Genomic DNA, 22,153 nt, shown 5'->3' with positions numbered 1-22,153 from the left:
CTTTGATTTCATGGAAACAAGTGTGATGTACATTTCTGAAATGTGTGGTAAAGCATGCGTTTTCTGTGCGGGTGACATGCAGATGTAAATGCGGCCTAATTGTTAATGCCCCCCCATCAGAGTTAGCAGATGCGTGCAAAATGAGATCTGTAAAAATGTGACACTTCATGACTGACAATGTTCTAGAGCTACTTTGGGGCATTTGTCACGCATGTCGGGCAGTTCATTCAAACTCTTCAAAAACATGCAAAAATGGGAGCGGGAACATGCGATTCTGCTACACTCAGGTGTAAATGGAATGTGCTTGGGAGGAAAGTTTTTAGGCAGCAAGGATGACCAGGGAGGAGAGGTGAGGGTAAAAAAAAAAACACTGATCCATCAAAGTCGCAGAGGAATGCTTCTTATCAGTTGAAGTCGCAGGGAAGTGGTACAGCAAAGTCACGCTGGAAATGGTGCGACTTTCATGTCACACAAGTGTGACCCAGCCGGGGATAAATCCATATTACAATTCTAATGTGACATAGTTGGAGAATACACATCGCTCCTCTCACCTGACCTATGGATAGGATGCACAGAGCAATGCATTGTGGGAGGGTACATGCATTTCCTCCAATACCAGGGAATTGGGATGTCACATTTGAGGGTCCCAGGGACCTCTGATTGTGATTATGGTGTGTGACCCCTCTTGGTGCTTCTGTTTATGGGACATTTTGATTGGGTTTTACACAAATAGTAGAGGTTATTCACTAAGCAAAGTGAAAGTTATTACATGAATGGAAGCAGTGTGTACTTTAAGCAACCAATCACATGCTTGCAAAAGGTGAATATTCCAGGTGCACACAGGACACACCCACTGTAGAGTGAGGGGAATGATTTCCTCCATGCACAGCTGACTTCCAGTCTGGGGCCTCCATAGAGAAGTATGGATGTCGGTCCCCTGTCAGGTCTCCTGTGTGTATTATACATGGAGGACCCCCAGAAATGACACAACATAGACTGCTCCCCCCAGCAGATGTATAATGTGGAATCTCCCATTCCTGTTCTGTGGGGGGGGGGGGGGAGTATTACAGACATATTTAGTCAGTCTTCTACAGGAAGCATTCTGTGATTGGGACTGTCTATGTATGAATAGTATAAGATGGATGAGGAAGGTGTACAATGGCCGTGTATTGTCTCTCAGGTGACACCAAGAGGTGATTATTGAGGAGATGTCGGTTCTCTTTCTGGATTTCCTGTCACATGATCTCTCTGTACAATCTGCAGCCATGAGCAGGGAAAATATTCTAATTATTCCATAATCCACACATCCCGTGTCACCATCACTGGGGGAGGGGTCATCTACAGTGCCTTGCAAAAGTATTCGGGCGCCCCCTTGAACTTTGCAACCTTTTTCCACATTTCAGGCTTCAAACATAAAGATATAAAACTGTAATTTTTTGTGAAGAATCAACAACAAGTGGGACACAATCATGAAGTGGAACGAAATTTATTGGATATTTCAAACTTTGTTAACAAATAAAAAACTGAAAAATTGGGCGTGCAAAATTATTCAGCCCCTTTACTTTCAGTGCAGCAAACTCTCTCCAGAAGTTCAGTGAGGATCTCTGAATGATCCAATGTTGACCTAAATGACTAATGATGATAAATAGAATCCACCTGTGTGTAATCAAGTCTCCGTATAAATGCACCTGCACTATGATAGTCTCAAAGGTCCGTTTAAAGCGCAGAGAGCATCATGAAGAACAAGGAACACACCAGGCAGATCCGTTGTGGAGAAGTTTAAAGCCGGATTTGGATACAAAAAAATTCCCAAGCTTTAAACATCCCAAGGAGCAGTGTTCAAGCGATAATATTGAAATGGAAGGAGTATCAGACCACTGCAAATCTACGAAGACCTGGCCGTCCCCTCTAAACTTTCAGCTCATACAAGGAGAAGACTGATCAGAGATGCAACCAAGAGGCCCATGATCACTCTGGATGAACTGCAGAGATCTACAGCTGAGGTGGGAGACTCTGTCCATAGGACAACAATCAGTCGTATACTGCACAAATCTGGCCTTTATGGAAGAGTGGCAAGAAGAAAGTCATTTCTTAAAGATATCCATAAAAAGTGTTATCTAAAGTTTGCCACAAGCCACCTGGGAGACACACCAAACATGTGGAAGAAGGTGCTCTGGTCAGATGAAACCAAAATCAAACTTTTTGGCAACAATGCAAAACGTTATGTTTGGCGTAAAAGCAACACAGCTCATCACCCTGAACACACCATCCCCACTGTCAAACATGGTAGTGGTGGCAGCATCATGGTTTGGGCCTGCTTTTCTTCAGCAGGGACAGGGAAGATGGTTAAAATTAATGGGGAGATGGATGGAGCCAAATACAGGACCATTCTGGAAGGAGGGGATATCGAGTACAATCTCAGTATTTGCAGATGACACTAAACTAGGCATGCCGATATCTTCTATGCAGGATGTAGAAACCTTACAAACGGACCTGAACAAAATAACGGGGTGGGCAACTACATGGCAGATGAGGTTTAATGTTGATAAATGTAAAGTAATGCACTTGGGGGCCAAAAACCAGAAAGCAAGCTACTCACTATGGGGGGAACCTCTGGGTGAGTCTAGGATGGAAAAGGACTTGGGGGTACTGGTAGACAACAGGCTTGGCAGTGGCATGCAATGCCAAGCTCTTGCAAGTAAAGCCAACAGAATACTGGGATGTATAAAAAAGGGGATTCACTCCAGAAATAAAGAGATTATTCTTCCACTCTTCAAGACTCTGGTCCGGCCACATCTGGAGTATGCTGTCCAGTTCTGGGCACCGGTCCTCAGGAAGGATGTGCTGGAACTGGAAAGAGTCCAGAGAAGGGCAACAAAAATAATTAGGGGAATGGAGGACATCTGCTATGAGGAAAGACTACAAGCACTGAACCTATTCTCTCTGGAGAAGAGACGATTGAGGGGGGATATGATATCAATGTACAAATACTGTACTGACGACCATAGCATAAGGAACAAACTATTCAGAGTAAGGGAATACAATAAGACACGTGGCCACTCACTAAAACTAGAGGAAGAGCGGTTTAACCTTAAAATGCGTAAGGGGTTTTTCACTGTGAGAGCGGTAAGGATGTGGAATTCTCTTCAGTATCAGCAGGGAGCATTGATAGTTTCAAAAAACTGTTAGATGGACACCTTAGAGACCACAACATACAGGGGTATACAATGTACGGTTAAAAGCAAACACACACACACATCATAGGTTGAACTGGATGGACTGTTGTCTTTTTTCAACCTCACTAACTATGTAACTATGTAACTATGGAAGAAAACCTGATGGAGTCTGCAAAAGACCTGAGACTGGGACGGAGATTTGTCTTCCAACAAGACAATGATCCAAAACATCAAGCAAAATCTACAATGGAATGGTTCACAAATAAACATATACAGGTGTTAGAATGGCCAAGTCAAAGTCCAGACCTGAATCCAATCGAGAATCTGTGGAAAGAACTGAAAACTGCTGTTCACAAACGTTTTCCATCCAACCTCACTGAGCTCGAACTGTTTTGCAAGGAGGAATGGGCAAAAATTTCAGTCTCTTGATGTGCAAAATTGATAGAGACATACCCCAAGCGACTTACAGCTGTAATCGCAGCAAAAGGTGGCGCTACAAAGTATTAACTTAAGGGGGATGAATAATTTTGCACGCCCAATTTTCAGTTTTTTATTTGTTAAAAAAGTTTGAAATATCAAATAAATTTAGTTCCACTTCATGATTGTGTCCCACTTGTTGTTGATTCTTCAAAAAAAAATTACAGTTTTATATCTTTATGTTTTGAAGCCTGAAATGTGGCAAAAGTTCGCAACGTTCAAGGGGGCCGAATACTTTTGCAAGGCACTGTACACAGTGAGTAATTGGCTGGTAGAAAATGGAGGGAAACAGCAGCCAATGAGATGATGATCTGAAGATGTCACACCTGGTTGGTGAATAGAAATGTTTTTGTCGCGTCAGAACAGCCAATCAGTGATGAGTGTAACGAGGGGGTGGGGGTTTTTTTCTCTAGATAGTAAGAGTAGGTTTTGCCTTGTCCCTATTTTGAACAAGAAAATGGGGTGTTTGGTGTCTCAGGCCAAGGTAGTGGGACTTTTAGGGCAAGTAATAATATTACTACAAGTAAAAGTAAAAAAAATATAGTATCGGATTTATTCCGTTGTACTTAAGGCATAATGATATATACATACATTCCAATAAGGTGGAGATATGTGTTTTGGGTATAGGCCCAATGTGATAAAGATAGAAAAAGAAAAACGATTCGAGGGAATCTGTGACATATGTGATAGTTTGTGACAAAATTAGGGATAATAATCTCTGTGTTTCCTGTGTAGTCCAGGAAGTAGTAGTTCACAGAGTTTATCCCTGAATCTGACGCGTTTCGGCTTTCTTTAAGCCTTTCTCAAAGATTTTTGTCACCCAGCTGAAATATATAAAATCAATAACATATCTGTTATTGTAAATATTCATGTAGAAAAATACTGGAGTTTTAGTATAAAATATTTAAGTACATACACTATGGGACCTTGCTTCAATAGACCAATCTCTGTGTCCTCTGAGCCTGCTACAAGGAGTCGTGGGGTACCTCTGTCTGGAAGGATATGTGAGTGTAAGTATTATTTTTATTTTGGATATTGATAGCCTGAAGTTATTCAATAATTACCATTTACTCACGCATTCAATATAGGTGTTCATATATGGTGGCTTGGTGGTAATCCAGCAAAGTCCTGCGTGATCCTTTTCTAAAAAGTCATAATGTATATATATATGTATGTAAGGAGGGTTTTTTCACAATAGTAGTATTTGTTTATTTATGCAGAATTTTATATCCGCCTGGACCAACTTACATATGGTGGATTGCAGGATGGAAGATTCCAATGCCGCGAGTAGGTTTGCAGCCTTGCTTCAATATGCCATACTAAAGGAACTATAAATAATATAATTCCTATTATATACATTGGTGGTCAGTGGTGAGTATTTTATTAAAGACTTACATTTGAGCAGATGTGGTAAGGTATGGTAGGAATTTCTCCACCGCAGCGGTCCGTGTCTCTCCTGTTCCCTCGCTAGGAGGGATGTGAAGGGAGACGCCGGCTCCCCGGCCTTTTAACGCTGAAAGAAAACATTTCGCATGGACAAGAGGACATAGTCCCGGTTAAACATCATAAAATTTTCTTAAGACCAAGAATAAACAAAGACGGTGGTCCAAAATCACAAAAGGCTTTTTTAGGGAAACAACAGAAGAAGCAGACCCAAGCCACATAATTGAAACTAGGGAACTCACCATCATCAATCTGTCCAAACATAAATTAACAGATGACCAGACGGAGGTTCTAACATTAGGCCTATCCTTTTGCCCTAATAAGGCAACGGACAGATTTGAAACTATAAAGGACATAAACCTTTTTGCACGAAAATTACTTTTAAAAGTTATGTATAGCAAAAAGCCTACAACTGAAGAACCACAGACAAAATTATCCGCAGCAGAATTTAGAGCCATCCGTGATCTAAACCTGCTGTTGGAGGAAGGGGGTCTAGAGGACTGGACGGATGATGACACCAACTTAGATAGCGAAGAGGAGGATCAGGAAACAAATCCTTCACAGGAAACATCCCTAAAAAAATTCAAGAAAAAATCACACCTCTTTCCACCTTTGAACACAAATCCGGCAATTGCACTATTTGTGAGAGAAACCAGCAAGGAGATCAACCAATTGAAAGACCGAGGAAAAACACAAAACCTCACGGAATCACAGAGAAAAGCATTAAAAGAATTACAAGAAAATGAGAAAATCACAATAAAGCCCTCGGACAAAGGAGGCAACATCGTATTAATGGATAATGAGCAATATAAAATGATGTGCCAAAAAATCCTGAATAACAACAAATGTTATAAGAAAATATTACCTATAATCTTGGAAACTTTCAAAGAAGATTTCTATAAAAAATTAGACAGGGCCTTGAACGAGGGCACAATAACAGAAACATTATGGTCATATATGAGGACCGAACACCCCAGGACCCCTACTTTTTATGCGTTACCCAAAATACATAAAAGCAGAGACGACCCTCCCGGGAGACCAATTGTATCGGGAAATGGTAATCTCACAGAAACAACTAGTAAAGTCATCGACGCATACCTCAAACCCCATGTGACTAAACTTCTATCGTATCTAAAAGATACAGTACACCTACTTCAAATTCTAGATGGACTAACAGTACCAGAAGATGCCCTCCTTATTACCATTGACGTCGAATCTCTTTATAATAACATCCCTCATAAAAAAGGAATAGAGATAATTAGACAAGCTCTTATGCAACAGAGTGAACGGGACAATAAGTTCAATGAATTTATTATAATGATGTTGGAATACATTCTAAATCATAATGTATTCACCTTCGATGGTACTTATTATCTGCAAACTTGCGGTGTCGCGATGGGCACTAGTTGTGCTCCATCGTATGCGAACATTTTTCTAGGAGCCTGGGAAACGGAATTCCTGGCGGAAGAAAAAAATAACATCTTTGTAAACAATATATTACTGTGGCAGCGATTTCTGGACGACATCTTCATTATCTGGTCAGGACCAGAGAAGTTAATTAAGGAGTGTCTTAAAACGATGAACAATAACACCTATAACATGTTCTTTACACTCAATTATGATAGAAACAAAATTGCGTTTCTAGACACGTGGATATTAAAAGAACCCAATGGAACCATCAAAACGACCCTTTATCGTAAGGAAACAGCAGGAAATTCAATCCTACATGCGTCAAGTTTCCACCCAATATCTTTAAAAAAAGCAATTCCGTATAGCCAATTTTTAAGGCTAAAGAGGAATTGCACCAAAGATGACGACTATCAGAAAGAAGCCAACCTCCTAAAAGGAAGATTATTGGAAAGAGGATACTCCAAAACCACACTTAGAAAAGCCTTTAATAAGGTCAAACAGCAAGAGAGGCAAGAAATACTCTTTAAATCTAAAGAGGCACACACAAATAAGGAACAAGGGGAAAAAACCCGCATTATTTTGCGGTTTACAAACGAACATCAGAAAATCAAACAAATTCTTCAAAAGCATTGGACAATCCTAAACGAAGATCCTGTGGTAAAACATTTTGTGACAGACAACCCGTTGGTCACCTATAGAAAGGCCGGCTCCCTCAAACAAAATCTAACACATAGCGAATTCAAAGAAAAAAGGAAGGACCCTTGCAGAGATAAGGGCACATACCCCTGCGGCACTTGTGCGCAGTGCAAAGTAATTAAAAAATGCACAGATACCATCCTCCCAAACGGTGAGAAATTTACACCCCGCCACTATGTAAATTGCAAGACTAAGGGGGTCGTGTACCTTATGAGGTGCGAATGCGGGTCATATTATGTTGGTAAAACCAAACAGGAAATGGGCAAAAGAATCAACAAGCACATACAAAGTATGGAAATATGTAATTTCCATTTACCACTTGGTAGGCACGTCAAGTATATCCACAACAATAAAATGCCAAAAGTGACATTCATCGCTTTAGAGAGAATACACATACCACAGCGCGGAGGCGATTGGAACAAAAAGCTTCTCCAAATGGAGATGCGATGGATTAGACGTCTGAATGCCACCAAATATCCTGGATTAAATGAAACAGAAAGTTTTAGACCATTCCTTGAAGGCTTTGCCTCTGGGAAAACGGACTAAAATTAAATATGATACCTGAAACGAGGATTGTCCTTAAAGTAGCAACCTATAGCTTTAAAACTCTAATTCTAAACCATCCATCCCCCCATTTATTTATTTGTAAAATTGTGATAGAAACTTCCCCCACTTAACTAATTAGTGACCATACCTTTAAAATCATCTTGGAAACAAATCCCAGATATAAACATCCTTTCTGGTATGTCAGACTTTGGGACATATCCGACACATCCCCCACGGGAACATCATTCCCCTTTGGATATGCTCTTTTATTATTTATTTATATTTTTTTCTGCTGTTAAAACTATGATCTACGCAAAAATTATGTACACATGAATTAATAATTTAATATTGCATATATTGTTGCATGTATATTGTGTAATGTATACTTTGCTTCAAAACAGACATCCTGATCCTCATGAGCTTGCTCCCGGCACGGTAAGCCCCTGCCCGGTAAGCCCCTGCCCCTATCGAGGATAGGGGCAATTGTGACATGGAAGGGCTAAACATCATGCCTCTGACCACGGCCAGACAACTCCATGTCTCACACTCCGTGTCGGCGGCCGCTTTCCCTGCCCGACAGGCTCGTACTGCGTGCGCAACACCCAGGCGCCTGCGCAGTACGGGACCATTACGTCACGGACAAGGAAGAGCTGCATACGTGCGGCGCCTTCTGCGCATGCGCGAGCAGCGTTAAAAGGCCGGGGAGCCGGCGTCTCCCTTCACATCCCTCCTAGCGAGGGAACAGGAGAGACACGGACCGCTGCGGTGGAGAAATTCCTACCATACCTTACCACATCTGCTCAAATGTAAGTCTTTAAATGGACCTCATGGATCCATAAGCCTTCAAAGTCACCTTTAATAAAATACTCACCACTGACCACCAATGTATATAATAGGAATTATATTATTTATAATTCCTTTAGAATGGCATATTGAAGCAAGGCTGCAAACCTACTCGCGGCATTGGAATCTTCCATCCTGCAATCCACCATATGTAAGTTGGTCCAGGCGGATATAAAATTCTGCATAAATAAACAAATACTACTATTGTGAAAAAACCCTCCTTACATACATATATATATACATTATGACTTTTTAGAAAAGGATCACGCAGGACTTTGCTGGATTACCACCAAGCCACCATATATGAACACCTATATTGAATGCGTGAGTAAATGGTAATTATTGAATAACTTCAGGCTATCAATATCCAAAATAAAAATAATACTTACACTCACATATCCTTCCAGACAGAGGTACCCCACGACTCCTTGTAGCAGGCTCAGAGGACACAGAGATTGGTCTATTGAAGCAAGGTCCCATAGTGTATGTACTTAAATATTTTATACTAAAACTCCAGTATTTTTCTACATGAATATTTACAATAACAGATATGTTATTGATTTTATATATTTCAGCTGGGTGACAAAAATCTTTGAGAAAGGCTTAAAGAAAGCCGAAACGCGTCAGTTTAAGGGATAAACTCTGTGAACTACTACTTCCTGGACTACACAGGAAACACAGAGATTATTATCCCTAATTTTGTCACAAACTATCACATATGTCACAGATTCCCTCGAATCGTTTTTCTTTTTCTATCTTTATCACATTGGGCCTATACCCAAAACACATATCTCCACCTTATTGGAATGTATGTATATATCATTATGCCTTAAGTACAACGGAATAAATCCGATACTCTATTTTTTTTACTTTTACTTGTAGTAATATTATTACTTGCCCTAAAAGTCCCACTACCTTGGCCTGAGACACCAAACACCCCATTATCAGTGATGAGTGTCATCTCCTCAGTGGTGGGATGAGTCGGTGACCCCTCTGTAGAACATTCTGGGGTGTCGCTAGGATCCGATCTTCTTCTTCCTCCATACTGAGGATGTGTATCGGAGTTTTCTGCCATAGTAGAGGATATATATCTGTAGTACTGGCCGTGCCATTATAAGGAGAGCTGTGCTGTATATGTACACTCTGTATACACACATCTATCCCTATACATATCTCCTCCATATACCATCACCTCCTACATCATCACATATTACACACATCACACCTCTGATCCCGGGTCACATCTTCCTCTTCTCTCTGCAGGATTCCATTCCTACCAGAGGATGTTCGGCTGTGAGCTGAGAGATGACGGCACCACTGCGGGGTATAGTCAGCACGGATATGATGGGAGAGATTTTGTGTATCTGGACACACAGAGTTGGATCTATATCCCGACCATGAATGAGGCTCAGATCACCACACAGAGATGGAACAGTCCGGAGGTCAGACTGGGGGAGAGAGACAAGAATTATCTGGAAAATATCTGTATTCCATGGCTGAAGAAACACATCAACAATGGGAGAGAAGATCTGGAGAAGAGAGGTGACTGCACTATATACATCATATATGTTATATCTACACCCCGTATATACACACTACACTATATACATCATATATGTTATATCTACACACCGTATATACACACTACACTATATTCATCATATATGTTATATCTACACCCCGTATATACACACTGCACTATATATATCATATATGTTATATCTACACCCCGTATATACACACTACACTATATACATCATATATGTTATATCTACACCCCGTATATACACACTACTCTATATACATCATATATGTTATATCTACACACCGTATATACACACTACACTATATATATCATATATGTTATATCTACACCCCGTATATACACACTACACTATATACATCATATATGTTATATCTACACACCGTATATACACACTGCACTATATACATCATATATATCTACACACCGTATATACACACTACACTATATACCTCATATATGTTATATCTACACCCCGTATATACACACTACACTATATACATCATATATGTTATATCTACACACTGTATATACACACTACACTATATACATCATATATGTTATATCTACACCCCGTATATACACACTGCACTATATACATCATATATGTTATATCTACACCCCGTATATACACACTGCACTATATACATCAAATATGTTATATCTACACACCAAAAGTATTGGGACGCCTGCCTTTACACGCACATGAACTTTAATGGCATCCCAGTCTTAGTCTGTAGGGTTCAATATTTAGTTGGCCCACCCTTTGCAGCTATAACAGCTTCAACTCTTCTGGGAAGGCTGTCCACAAGGTTTAGGAGTGTCTATGGGAATGTTTGACCATTCTTCCAGAAGTGCATTTGGAAGGTCAGGCACTGATGTTGGACGGGAAGACTGGCTCACAGTCTCCACTCTAATTCATCCCAAAGGTGTTATCGGGTTGAGGTCAGGACTCTGTGCAGGCCAGTCAAGTTCCTCCACCCCAAACTCACTCATCCATGTTTTTATGGACCTTGCTTTGTGCACTGGTCAAGTTCCTCCATCCCTGTTGGAACAGGAAGGGGCCATCCCCAAACTGTTCCCACAAAGTTGGGAGCATGAAATTATCCAAAATGTTTTGGTATGCTGACACCTTAAGAGTTCCTTTCACTGGAAATAAAGGGAAAACCCAACCCCTAAAAAACAACCCCACACCATAATCCCCCCTCCACCAAATGATTTGGACCAGTGCACAAAGCAAGGTCCATAAAGACATGGATGAGTGAGTTTGGGGTGGAGGAACTTGACTGGCCTGCACAGAGTCCTGACCTCAACGTGATAGAACACATTTGGGATGAATTAGAGGGGAGATTGTGAGTCAGGCCTTCTTGTCCACATCAGTGCCTAACCTCATAAATGTGCTTATGGAAGAATGGTCAATCCTTCTGATAGACACACTCCTAAACCTTGTGGGCAGCCTCCCCAGAGGAGTTGAAGCTGTTATAGCTGCAAAGGGTGGGCCAACTCAATATTGAACCCTACGGACTAAGACTGGGATGCCATTAAAGTAAATGTGTGTGTAAAGGCAGGCGTCCCAATACTTTTGGTAATATAGTGTACATCGTATGTTATATGTACACACCGTAAATACACACTACACTACATACATCATATATGTTATATCCACACACTGTATATTCAAATTACACTATATACATCATATATGTTATATCTACACCCTGTATATACACACTACACTTTATACATCATATATGTTATATCTACACACCGTATATACATACTACAATATATACATCATATATGTTATATCTACACACTACACTATATACATCATATATGTTATATCTACACACCGTATATACACACTGCACTATATACATCATATATGTTATATCTATACCCCGTATATACACACTCCACTATATACATCATATATGTTATATCTACACCCCGTATATACACACTGCACTATATACATCATATATGTTATATCTACACACCATATATACACACTGCACTATATCCTGTATATTATATCTACACACTGTATATACACTCTGCATACAGTACAAATACTTATTACACTGTAAATATACGGCTCTATGTACACACTTCTGTATGTAGTCACACCACATGGTATATACACCGTACACTATAGATATACTTTATAAGGGAATGTGTTGGGGCCGAAACAACTAATCAATTATGAAAAGAATTGTCAGCTATTTTCAGAACCGATTAGTTGGTCAGCTGATTAGTTGGCCTGCATACAGAATGCATTATTTGTTTACATATCAGGAAATACAGTGCAGCACACATACAGCTCAGTACACCCTCCATACATGTCAGTATACACAGTGCAGCACACATACAGCTCAGTACACCGTCCATACATGTCAGTATACACAGTACAGCACACATACAGCTCAGTACACCGTCCATACATGTCAGTATACACAGTGCAGCGCACCTACAGCTCAGTACACCGTCCATACATGTCAGTATACACAGTGCAGCACACATACAGCTCAGTACACCGTCCATACATGTCAGTATACACAGTGCAGCACCCATACAGCTCAGTACACCGTCCATACATGTCAGTATACACAGTGCAGCACACATACAGCTAAGTACACCATCCATACATGTCAGTATACACAGTGCAGCACACATACAGCTCAGTACACCATCCATACATGTCAGTATACACAGTGCAGCACACATACAGCTCAGTACACCGTCCATACATGTCAGTATACACAGTGCAGCACACATACAGCTCAGTACACCATCCATACATGTCAGTATACACAGTGCAGCACACATACAGCTCAGTACACCGTCCATACATGTCAGTATACACAGTGCAGCACACATACAGCTCAGTACACCGTCCATACATGTCAGTATACACAGTGCAGCACACATACAGCTCAGTACACCGTCCATACATGTCAGTATACACAGTGCAGCACACATACAGCTCAGTACACCGTCCATACATGTCAGTATACACAGTGCAGCACACATACAGCTCAGTACACCGTCCTTACATGTCAGTATACACAGTGCAGCACCCATACTGCTCAGTACACCGTCCATACATGTCAGTATACACAGTGCAGCACACATACAGCTCAGTACACCATCCATACAATTACAAATACAAGAATTTTCTCCTCTGAATTGTGATTTTAAGGGCAATTATTACACATAATGTAAAAAAAGAGATTTCTCTTACGTCCTCCGACAGTCGCCGCCCCTCATAAGTCATCGCTATTGGGTATTGACTTCCGCTCCTCAGGAGTAGCTAGGCATAAGACTTAGTTAAAAGAACAAAAGCATTTAGCATAGACACACCCATGGGGGCTGTCCCATTGGTCAATACCCCCCTGCAGTAATACCTCCCAACTCAGTCTCTGCCTAGCGTCAGGAGTAGTCAGGCTTCCCTGTGCTGGGGCTTCAGTCTCAGCCTTTCTAATCTTTTCTTTGATTTTTCTTTGCAAAATGTCAGTTTTTTCTTTGCTTTACTAGCTGTTTATTTTGTCAGCTTTAGTTTAGTCGGCTCTTCGGATGAAGATGGATCAAGCGGAGCTGGGAATCAGACTGGCAGCCCTGGCTCTCCAGGGCAGAAGGTCAGATGGATCCCCAGCCCGCCATCGAGTGTTCGGCTATTGTTCTCCCTGGCGCTATGAACGACCCATCCCTGCTCGCAGCAGGGATGCAGCCTGTGAGGTGGCTACCTCACTGGACACATATGCGGTTCTGTGCTGCGGTGTCCTGCGTTTTTTGGCTGACGGCATTCCCTGTCATCTGAGGACAGAGGCTTTCCGTTCAAAGAGGCACCCCACGCCATCCAGTACAGGTAAGTACTTTCTTTGTGGGGACCTCTGTCTGGGATGGCAGTCCTGTGTTGCTGTGTGTCCCCTCATGTCTGTGCGTTTATGGGGCTCCCTGATGCGATCCCTGCGGGAGTCTTCTTTAATACACTACTGGCTGTGTGGTGTGGGGACCCCTCTCCTGTGTCACTTTTATTATTTGGGAGGTGCAGACTGTGTTTGAGGCGACCGCTGCGGCTAAAAACCGCACGGTCCGCCATTTTGGATGTGGGCAGCATGTCTGGCTTCACTGTGGGCTTTTACTATAGCTTGCTATGTAGTGGTTTTGATGCCATCCGGCGCCATCTTGTGTGTGTGGCAGAACAATCCTTCCGAGCACATGTCGGCAGCCATCTTGCCGAAGCCATCCAGTCATTCCTATAGGCAGCCATTTTCCCTGGGCCTTGCAGCATATAGTTCAGCTTCTGGTGACCTCACTTTCTTTTCCTCTGGAGCAGCGATCAGTGTGGTAACACTCTGTGGGGCTCTGCAGACTGTCTCTTCCATATCTCTCTGTTCTATCCTTCCTGGCTCAGTTTTGTCCCTTTTGGGAGGTCTGTGTACACAGTGCTTATAGCGGTGGGCTGCGCTATCTGCAGCGCTTTTAAAGGGCCAGTACTTTTGCTTATTGATTTTGGCAATGGATTCTCAAGACAGCAAATTCCCTTCAGCCTTGGTGGGGGACCCCAGTTCTGCGGAACCCCCCGTTATACCTAATTTGGCTGCTGTGGTGGCGTCTTTGGTGTCAAAAATTGAGGTGCTGATGGCTGAACGTGCTGCTAGGAAAAGGCCCAGATTATCTTTCTCCTCTGATTCAGATGGTGATGTGGCTGCTGTGGCTGGCGTGGCCCTTTCAGGGTCTCGCTCGTCCCTGGACCCTCTGGGGTCTGAGGGGGAGGCAGAGGTGGAGGGGGTTGATGAATCTTCCCCGGGGTCACCTGAAGAACGCGCACACATGAATGATTTGATTTCTTCTGTGAAAGAAACACTACATTTGGAGGATGAGCCCACTCCTCCGGCCATTGTGTCCTCATTTGGTACACATAGGGCCCGAAAGTCGGCGCAGGTTTTTCCCTGCCCCGCTGAGTTTCATCACACAGTGAATGTACAATGGCGCAGTTTAAAACGCCCCTTTACGATGCCTAGTAGGTTTAAACTGCTGTACCCCTTTGCGCCTTCTACGGATGCGCGCTGGTGCGTGGCCCCCAAGGTGGATCACGCTGTGGCCATGTTGGACAAGGCTACTCTGGTTCCTACTGAGGATACCCCGGTGTTCCGGGATCCTACGGACAGGAGGTTGGAGTCTCTTGCCCGCCATGCCTTTACAGTGGTGGGCTCTATGCTCAAACCTATTTTTGCTTCTGTCATGGTGGCTCAGGTGGTGGCGGACTGGACTAAGGTGCTTAGGCGCACTCTCGTGACGGATTCTGCCCCGCCTGCCACGCTAGAAATGGTGGACCAAATTCATCAAGGGGTCATGTTTTTGTGCGATGCGGCCTTAAATGAGGCCCCTTTGGCTACACGCCTGTCTAGTGTCGCGGTGCTTAACCGTCGACTAATCTGGCTGAAGAGCTGGTCGGCTGACCAGACGTCACGGAAAACGGTGGCTGACTTTCCTTATGCTGGGTCTCGCCTTTTTTGCGAGGCCTTGGATACTTTGGTGAAAGGAGTCACTGGGGGTAAGAGCACTCTGCTGCCCCAAAATCCGAAGAACAAGTCCTTTCGCGGCAAGCGGGGGTCCCGCCTTTAGACCCACGCAGGGGTCCTTTAGTGCCTTTAAGTCACAATTCAAGGGCAAACCTTTCAAGGGCCAAGGCGGCCAGAAGAAGCCCTGAGTGGGTAAGCAAAAGTCCGGCCATGCTGGCACGGCGGCTCAGCCCGCCTCTGCCTGAAAGGACACCCTCACCCATTTCAGGGGTGTGGGGACGTTTGCACGGTTTCCTCCAACCTTGGCTGCTCCGTATTCCAGACAGGTGGGTTCAGGAAATCATTCGATCTGGATACAAGATCAAATTCCTTTCACGGCCGGCGGACAGATTCTTTTCCTCAAATCTTCATTTGACCCCAGGGCGTTTACAGGACCTGCATCAAGCGGTGCAGGACCTCTTGGTCCAGGGGGTAATTGTCCCGGTGCCTCATCGGGACAGGTTTCAGGGGTTTTACTCCAATCTGTTCAGATCAGATGGATCAGACAGACCATTGAACAGGCCTATGCCTTGAAAGAACGGGTTCCACCCTTCTCTGTTAAGGCGCACTCTACCAGGTCATTGAGTACGTCCTGGGCCTACCGGCATCAGGCATCGTGGCCCAGGTGTGCAAGGCTGCGACTTGGTCATCGGTGCACACCTTTTCCAAATTCTGTAAGGTGGATGTTCTGGCATCAGCTGATGCTTCCTTTGGCCGCAAAGTTCTCAGTGCGGCAGTGCCATAGGGGACCCTTGTTTTTTTGTGGGTCCCTGGCTGTTGGGGTTGTTTATCCCTGGGTTATTTGCTTTCCAGGGCTGTTGCTCCTGTTGAGCCTTTTCCGTTGCCCAGAAGGTTCTCTTACTGTGTGTGTAAGGTTCCTTTCTCTGATGTGGGTACTGCGTTGCCTTTTCTGCGGTTGCGTCTCCCACGCCTCATGTCTACACTGCTTTGGGACATCCCAATAGTGATGACTTATGAGGGGCGGCGACTGTCGGAGGACGTAAGAGAAAACGGAATTTTTGTAAAATCTTACTGTTAAATTCCTTTCTCTGAGTCCTCCGACAGTCGCCGCCCCCGCCCCTCTTTTGGGGTTTTTTCTTGTATACCTACTGCTATTCTACCAAACTGAGTTGGGAGGGATTACTGCAGGGGGGTATTAACCAGTGGGACAGCCCCCATGGGTGTGTCTATGCTAAATGCTTTTGTTCTTTTAACTAAGTCTTATGCCTTGCTACTCCTGCGGAGCGGAAGTCAATACCCAATAGTGATGACTTATGAGGGGCGGCGACTGTCGGAGGACTCAGAGAAAGGAATTTTACGGTAAGATTTTACAAAAATTCAGTTTTTAATATTTATTGAGATTATTCATAAAAGTTCCAAAGTTACATAAATCACAAAAAATAGTTAAAACAGTGCAAAGACACCAATTGTAATACAAACAAAAGGCATAACAAACACTTAGACCAAAGATTGAAAGGGACCCAATACACCTCCAACAGGAGGAAGTGCCAACGCGTTTCGAATGTTTAAGTGAACTTGTAGTTCAATTCTTCTTCAGGGAAGATATTGTTGTCCCATTTCTGTGATAAGAAACAAAGGAAATAAAACATCTTATGTTTATCACAGAAACCCTCATTTGTGGGTCCCCCCAAAAGAGCACACACACAGAGCCAAGATGCCACTAACCATATAATAGAAATGTCCATTTGCCATATGGAAGCAGAAAACCCTCCAATATTTGACCGCATATTCAAGAAGCTCAAAGGATATGTTTCTGCCAAAACAAGGGATATAGGGGGACTCAGCCCTCCAATAGATAACACCACATCCCAGCAGGACCGCAGGATGGAAAACCTTTTCACCCAATATTGACTGGTACCTTTGTAATAAACCAGAATATGTATATGTGTATATTAATATCCAATAAGGAAAAACATCTGAAATAGATGATTCAAAGATGGAGACAAAAAAGTAATTTAAGATTACATATATGTATACTTACAAAAATAACGGGCATACTAAAGTGTCCCAATCCGGAAGACTTTCCAAATAGATCTGATAGAAGCCTGATGATTATAGGTACAACAACGGTCCCCACGGGAGAGGAGGAAATTGCTCCTTTTCACGGTGAGAACAAAAAGATATGGCGCCGGTAGCGGGCCTCGGCGTCCTAATATGAGGCACATGCGCGGCGGGAAAGCCGCACAGACACCTCCCCCTAAAGTGATGACCGGATGTTGTTATCAGTAGGTGGCCGCCTGGGAAAAAACAACCGACCGGAAGTCAGTAAACAAAGTGACGCCGATCCCTCCACAACACAGCCGCAAGTGGGGAACCTATGAGGACCAATGGCCTCCAACACAGATTGGACACCCAATGCAACAAAGGCAAGGACCTTTTGTCCCCATGGCCTGAATTGTCACATAACGCCTCCCACGACCAGTGGGCAGGCTTGTCTGTGCCTGGGCCGGGGTGTGGGAAAATTCAAACCCTGACAATGTGATGGCAGAGCAAATTAAATTAACTATAATAGAAATATTAGGATAATATTAATACTGTAGTATAAGGAGGGGAGAAACTATGGACACTCAAGCCATGTGTGTGTGTTGGGGGACCCATCACAGTAAAATGAGGGTGTAACCCAAAAAAAAAGAAAAAATTGTTAATTACATAAGTATAGATGATGCAATAATAAATGTCTGATATATCCCAATAGGGAGTGGGTAACCCGGATACACTTTCAGACCCTTAATATACATAAATAGACAACATGAACATAAATAACAAAACCCTGTTAACAATCATATTGAAAGAGTCATAGGGGGTCATGAAACAAATAAATGGACAAGAACCAACACATAAAAAATAAATAAATAAATTATTAATAATAATAAATGGGGGAACTGCTAGGGAGGACATTAGTCAGTCTTGCCAGAGCTGAAACTCTGTAGGAATGGCCAAAAGCTTTCCATTTCATTGAGGCCTGGCCGAACCGTCGAATTGAGAGTTCGAATCCAACAGGCCTCCCTCTGGAGCAATAGCTTGTTCCAATCACCCCCTCTTGGTGGAATGTGAATGCGGTCCAACACCGCGAAGTTGACCAGGGGCATACGATATTGGTGGTCCCAGGCAACATGTCTGCCCAAGGGCAGGTAGAGGTTGCCAATTCTCGTGCTGGCCAGATGTTTACTGACAAAAGCATGGAACCATCCATACATGTCAGTATTCACAGTGCAGCACACAGAGCTCAGTACACCGTCCATACATGTCAGTGTACACAGTGCAGCACACATACAGCTCAATACACTGTCCATACATGTCAGTATACACAGTGCAGCACACATACAGCTCAGTACACCATCCATACATGTCAGTATACACAGTGCAGCACACATACAGCTCAGTACACCATCCATACATATCAGGAAGTGCCTGAGAACTTTTGAATGTGAATGTATGAGAAGCAATGCCTCATGGGACATGTAGTCCTGGGCAGGAGAAGGAAGTGAGTGGTTCTAAAGGCATACGTTTTTTACCTTGCTATAGGGGCGCTCTATACTATATTTTGCAGCTTGCTATTGGGTCACTCTGAAGGCAGGAGGAGCCAGAAGTGTCGGTGGGGCACCCCAGAAGAGGAGGATTGGGGATGCTTTGTGCAAAACCATTACACAGAGCAGGTAAGTATAACATGTTTGTTGTTTAAAAAAAAAAAATCACTTGAAAGACTCTGTGCAGGGAAGATCGGCATCTGACCCCAGAGAAGGTGGAGGCTGATAGACTGGAGGTAATGGAAGGCATTATAATTACATTTAAAGTAAACTTTTACCAGTATTGTGCATTATATTTAAATGATCATATCAATGAAAATCTCAGCTTTTAGTACTACTTTATTATAAAAGATTTATATCTCCCTTCCACCCTTCCTATAGCTTCATATCTGACTCCTAGGTAAAATTCCCATATATCCTACTTCTGGGTGTATGTATTATTATATATATATGATCTAAGTAATATATATTATTACTTTCACTGTTTCACAGTATAAATTAACCCCTTATAGTAGCGATTATCTGCTTTTGTACTATAAAGGGCTCATTTCAGTTTTTTAACCCCATTATGACAGGAGATACAAAAAAAAAAGCATGCTGCTGCTACTAAACGTCTTAGTCCTGGTTCACACCTATGCATTTTTTTGGTGCTTTTTGCAGAAACGCACAACAGTTCATTTAACATGGTTTCCTATGGGACACGTTCACATCTATGCTTTTTTCAGCCGCAGCGTATATGGAAAGGGTCAAGGACTTTTTTCAATGCAAAACGGTGCTTTTTTTTGGTTCAATAGACTTTAGTGGAGAAGCTGCAGAAAAGCATTTTAGTGCGTTTTTGCTGCGTTTCGTGTTTTTTAATCTGCCCAACAACAAATTGGCCAAAAAACATAAAAAACTCAAATCGCAGCAAAATCGCATGTGCAAAAATCACTGCAGAAACGGATGAAAAGCAAAATGCATAGGTGTGAATCAAGCCTCAGCTGACCATACATGTATTCATTTTAGGATGAAAATATTCATACGAAAAATCTTTGTACATTCACTGAATGAAAAAATGTAGTTTGAAAATTTCACTTGCTTTTAACATTCAGTTTTTAAAAGAATGAACGAAAACCACACACACTGTCTGATAATTCCTTTGACCAAGAAGTTTTCTATTCTGCTCCTTCCAATTTTCCCGTCACTGTGGTTGAAAAGAACGTCAATTTGACCCCACTAACGAATTTGAAAATAAAACGAACGTTCTTTAAATGAAATTTTTTTTGAAGGAAGACATTGTTTCTGTATGAGCAGCATATATGACAGCAGGCGCTGGGAGCTTTTATCAATCCCCCGGCCTATGACAAGGGAGTCTGTCATACATAATATATCACAGTTCTGACTGAAAATCGATAAAGCAGTCTTTCATTTTTTTTTCTTTAAATAAAAAATGTGATCTCTGAGTCTGATGATATTTACCAGATCCAACCTCTAATAGTATATACAGTATATCTCTTCTGTCAGAGTGGAGTAGAGATTTTGTTCCCTAACCATATACAAGCCTACCCTGTTTTACATACACTCGCGGGTACGGACATACCCCGAGAGTGTACGTAAAGTGCCTCGCAAGTACGGACATTCCGAAATTCCCATGCCGCGTAGCCCGTGCAGCCGCAGTATACCCTGGAAGAGGCGGATTTGCGAGAGGCTAGGTTCCTGCCCAGAGTACAGTAGCCAGCCATGAGTTGTCAGCCCACAGACAGCTTGGAGTTGACCACTAGCCAGCTGCGAGAGTTTCCTGCCAGCCATCCCACAGTTGCCGCCTGGAGTTGCGAGGCCGCGAGTGAAGAGGTTCCTGCCTGGAGTAGCCAGGCCCGAGTTGCCGCCAGCCAGGCCCGAGTTGCCGCCAGCCAGGCCCGAGTTGCCACCAGCCAGGCCCGAGTTGCCACCAGCCAGGCCCGAGTTGCCCCCAGCCAGGCCCAAGTTGCCGCCAGCCAGCCCGGAGTTCCCGCCAGCCCGGAGTTGCCAGCCTACAGCCAGCTTGCAGTTGACCACCAGCCAGCCCCGAGTTGCCAGCCCACAGCCAGCTCAGAGTTGCCTGCCAGCCAATTATTAAATTGAATGATGAAGGTGTACCTCAAGCTGAAATAGGCCGAAGACTAGGCTTCACTCGGACTACAGTTAACACCATCATGAAAAACAAAGAAAAAATTCTTGCAGAAATTAAAAGTGCTACACCTGTTAACACAACAACAATTTGAAAAAAAGATAGCATTGTTGCAGACATGGAGAGACTCTTAACACTTTGGATAGAAAATCAGACTACACGCCATGTTCCTGTCAACCAGGCAATTATACAAAGTAAAGCCTTAACCCTATTCAATGACTTGAAGGCTAAGAAAGGTGAGGCAGCAAAGGATGCAGAGTTTTTTGCAAGCCGTTGACGGTTTTATAGGTTCAAGAAGAGGTCTAACCTACATAACATTAAAATACAAGGAGAGGCAGCTGCTGCAGATACTCAGATTTTGCCAAAATTATTAACAATGGAGGCTACTCCATGGATCAAATTTTTAATGTGGATGAGACTGGGCTATTTTTGAAGAAGATGCCTGCAAGAATCTTCATCGCAAGTCAGGAAAAATCAATGCCAGGCTACAAGCCAGCTAAAGATAGAATAATCCTTCTGTTAGGGGGCAATGCTTCTGGTACCTTAAAGCTAAAGCCTTTGCTAATTTACCAATGGCAAAATCCGAGAGCTTTGAAGAACTACGTTAAAACTAGACTTCCAGTGCACTGAAGAGCTAACAAAAAAGCATGGGTAACTGCAACCCTTTTTGAAGATTGGTTTGACACCTGTTTTGTTCCAGAAGTGAAAGCCTTTTGCAAGGACAACAGTGTCCCTTTCCACATTTTGCTGCTTGTCGA

At 42.9% G+C, this 22,153-nt stretch overlaps 3 protein-coding genes across 5 annotated transcripts in view; 2 read left to right on the top strand and 1 right to left on the bottom strand.

Annotated features, from left to right (window-relative positions):
• The window catches only part of TAP1 (transporter 1, ATP binding cassette subfamily B member), an 895,619-nt gene that overhangs the window by 260,617 nt on the left and 612,849 nt on the right, over positions 1-22,153 (bottom strand). The window lies entirely within an intron of this gene.
• Positions 1-22,153, top strand: part of LOC309560896 (class I histocompatibility antigen, F10 alpha chain-like) — a 291,577-nt gene that overhangs the window by 39,977 nt on the left and 229,447 nt on the right. The window contains exon 3 of one of the 2 annotated variants that reach the window (XM_082264584.1): positions 9,855-10,133. The exons of the other annotated variant lie outside the window; for it this stretch is intronic. Coding sequence (XP_082120710.1) covers positions 9,855-10,133 — 279 coding nt within the window. The remainder of the gene's footprint in view (positions 1-9,854; positions 10,134-22,153) is intronic. 2 annotated transcript variants of the gene reach the window in all.
• The window catches only part of LOC309560894 (class I histocompatibility antigen, F10 alpha chain-like), a 392,531-nt gene that overhangs the window by 331,055 nt on the left and 39,323 nt on the right, over positions 1-22,153 (top strand). The window lies entirely within an intron of this gene.

Source organism: Pelophylax lessonae (assembly GCF_965119305.1).
Source record: "Pelophylax lessonae genome assembly, chromosome: 7".
Lineage (NCBI taxonomy): Eukaryota > Metazoa > Chordata > Amphibia > Anura > Ranidae > Pelophylax > Pelophylax lessonae.
This window is presented reverse-complemented; position numbering and strand designations above follow the sequence as displayed.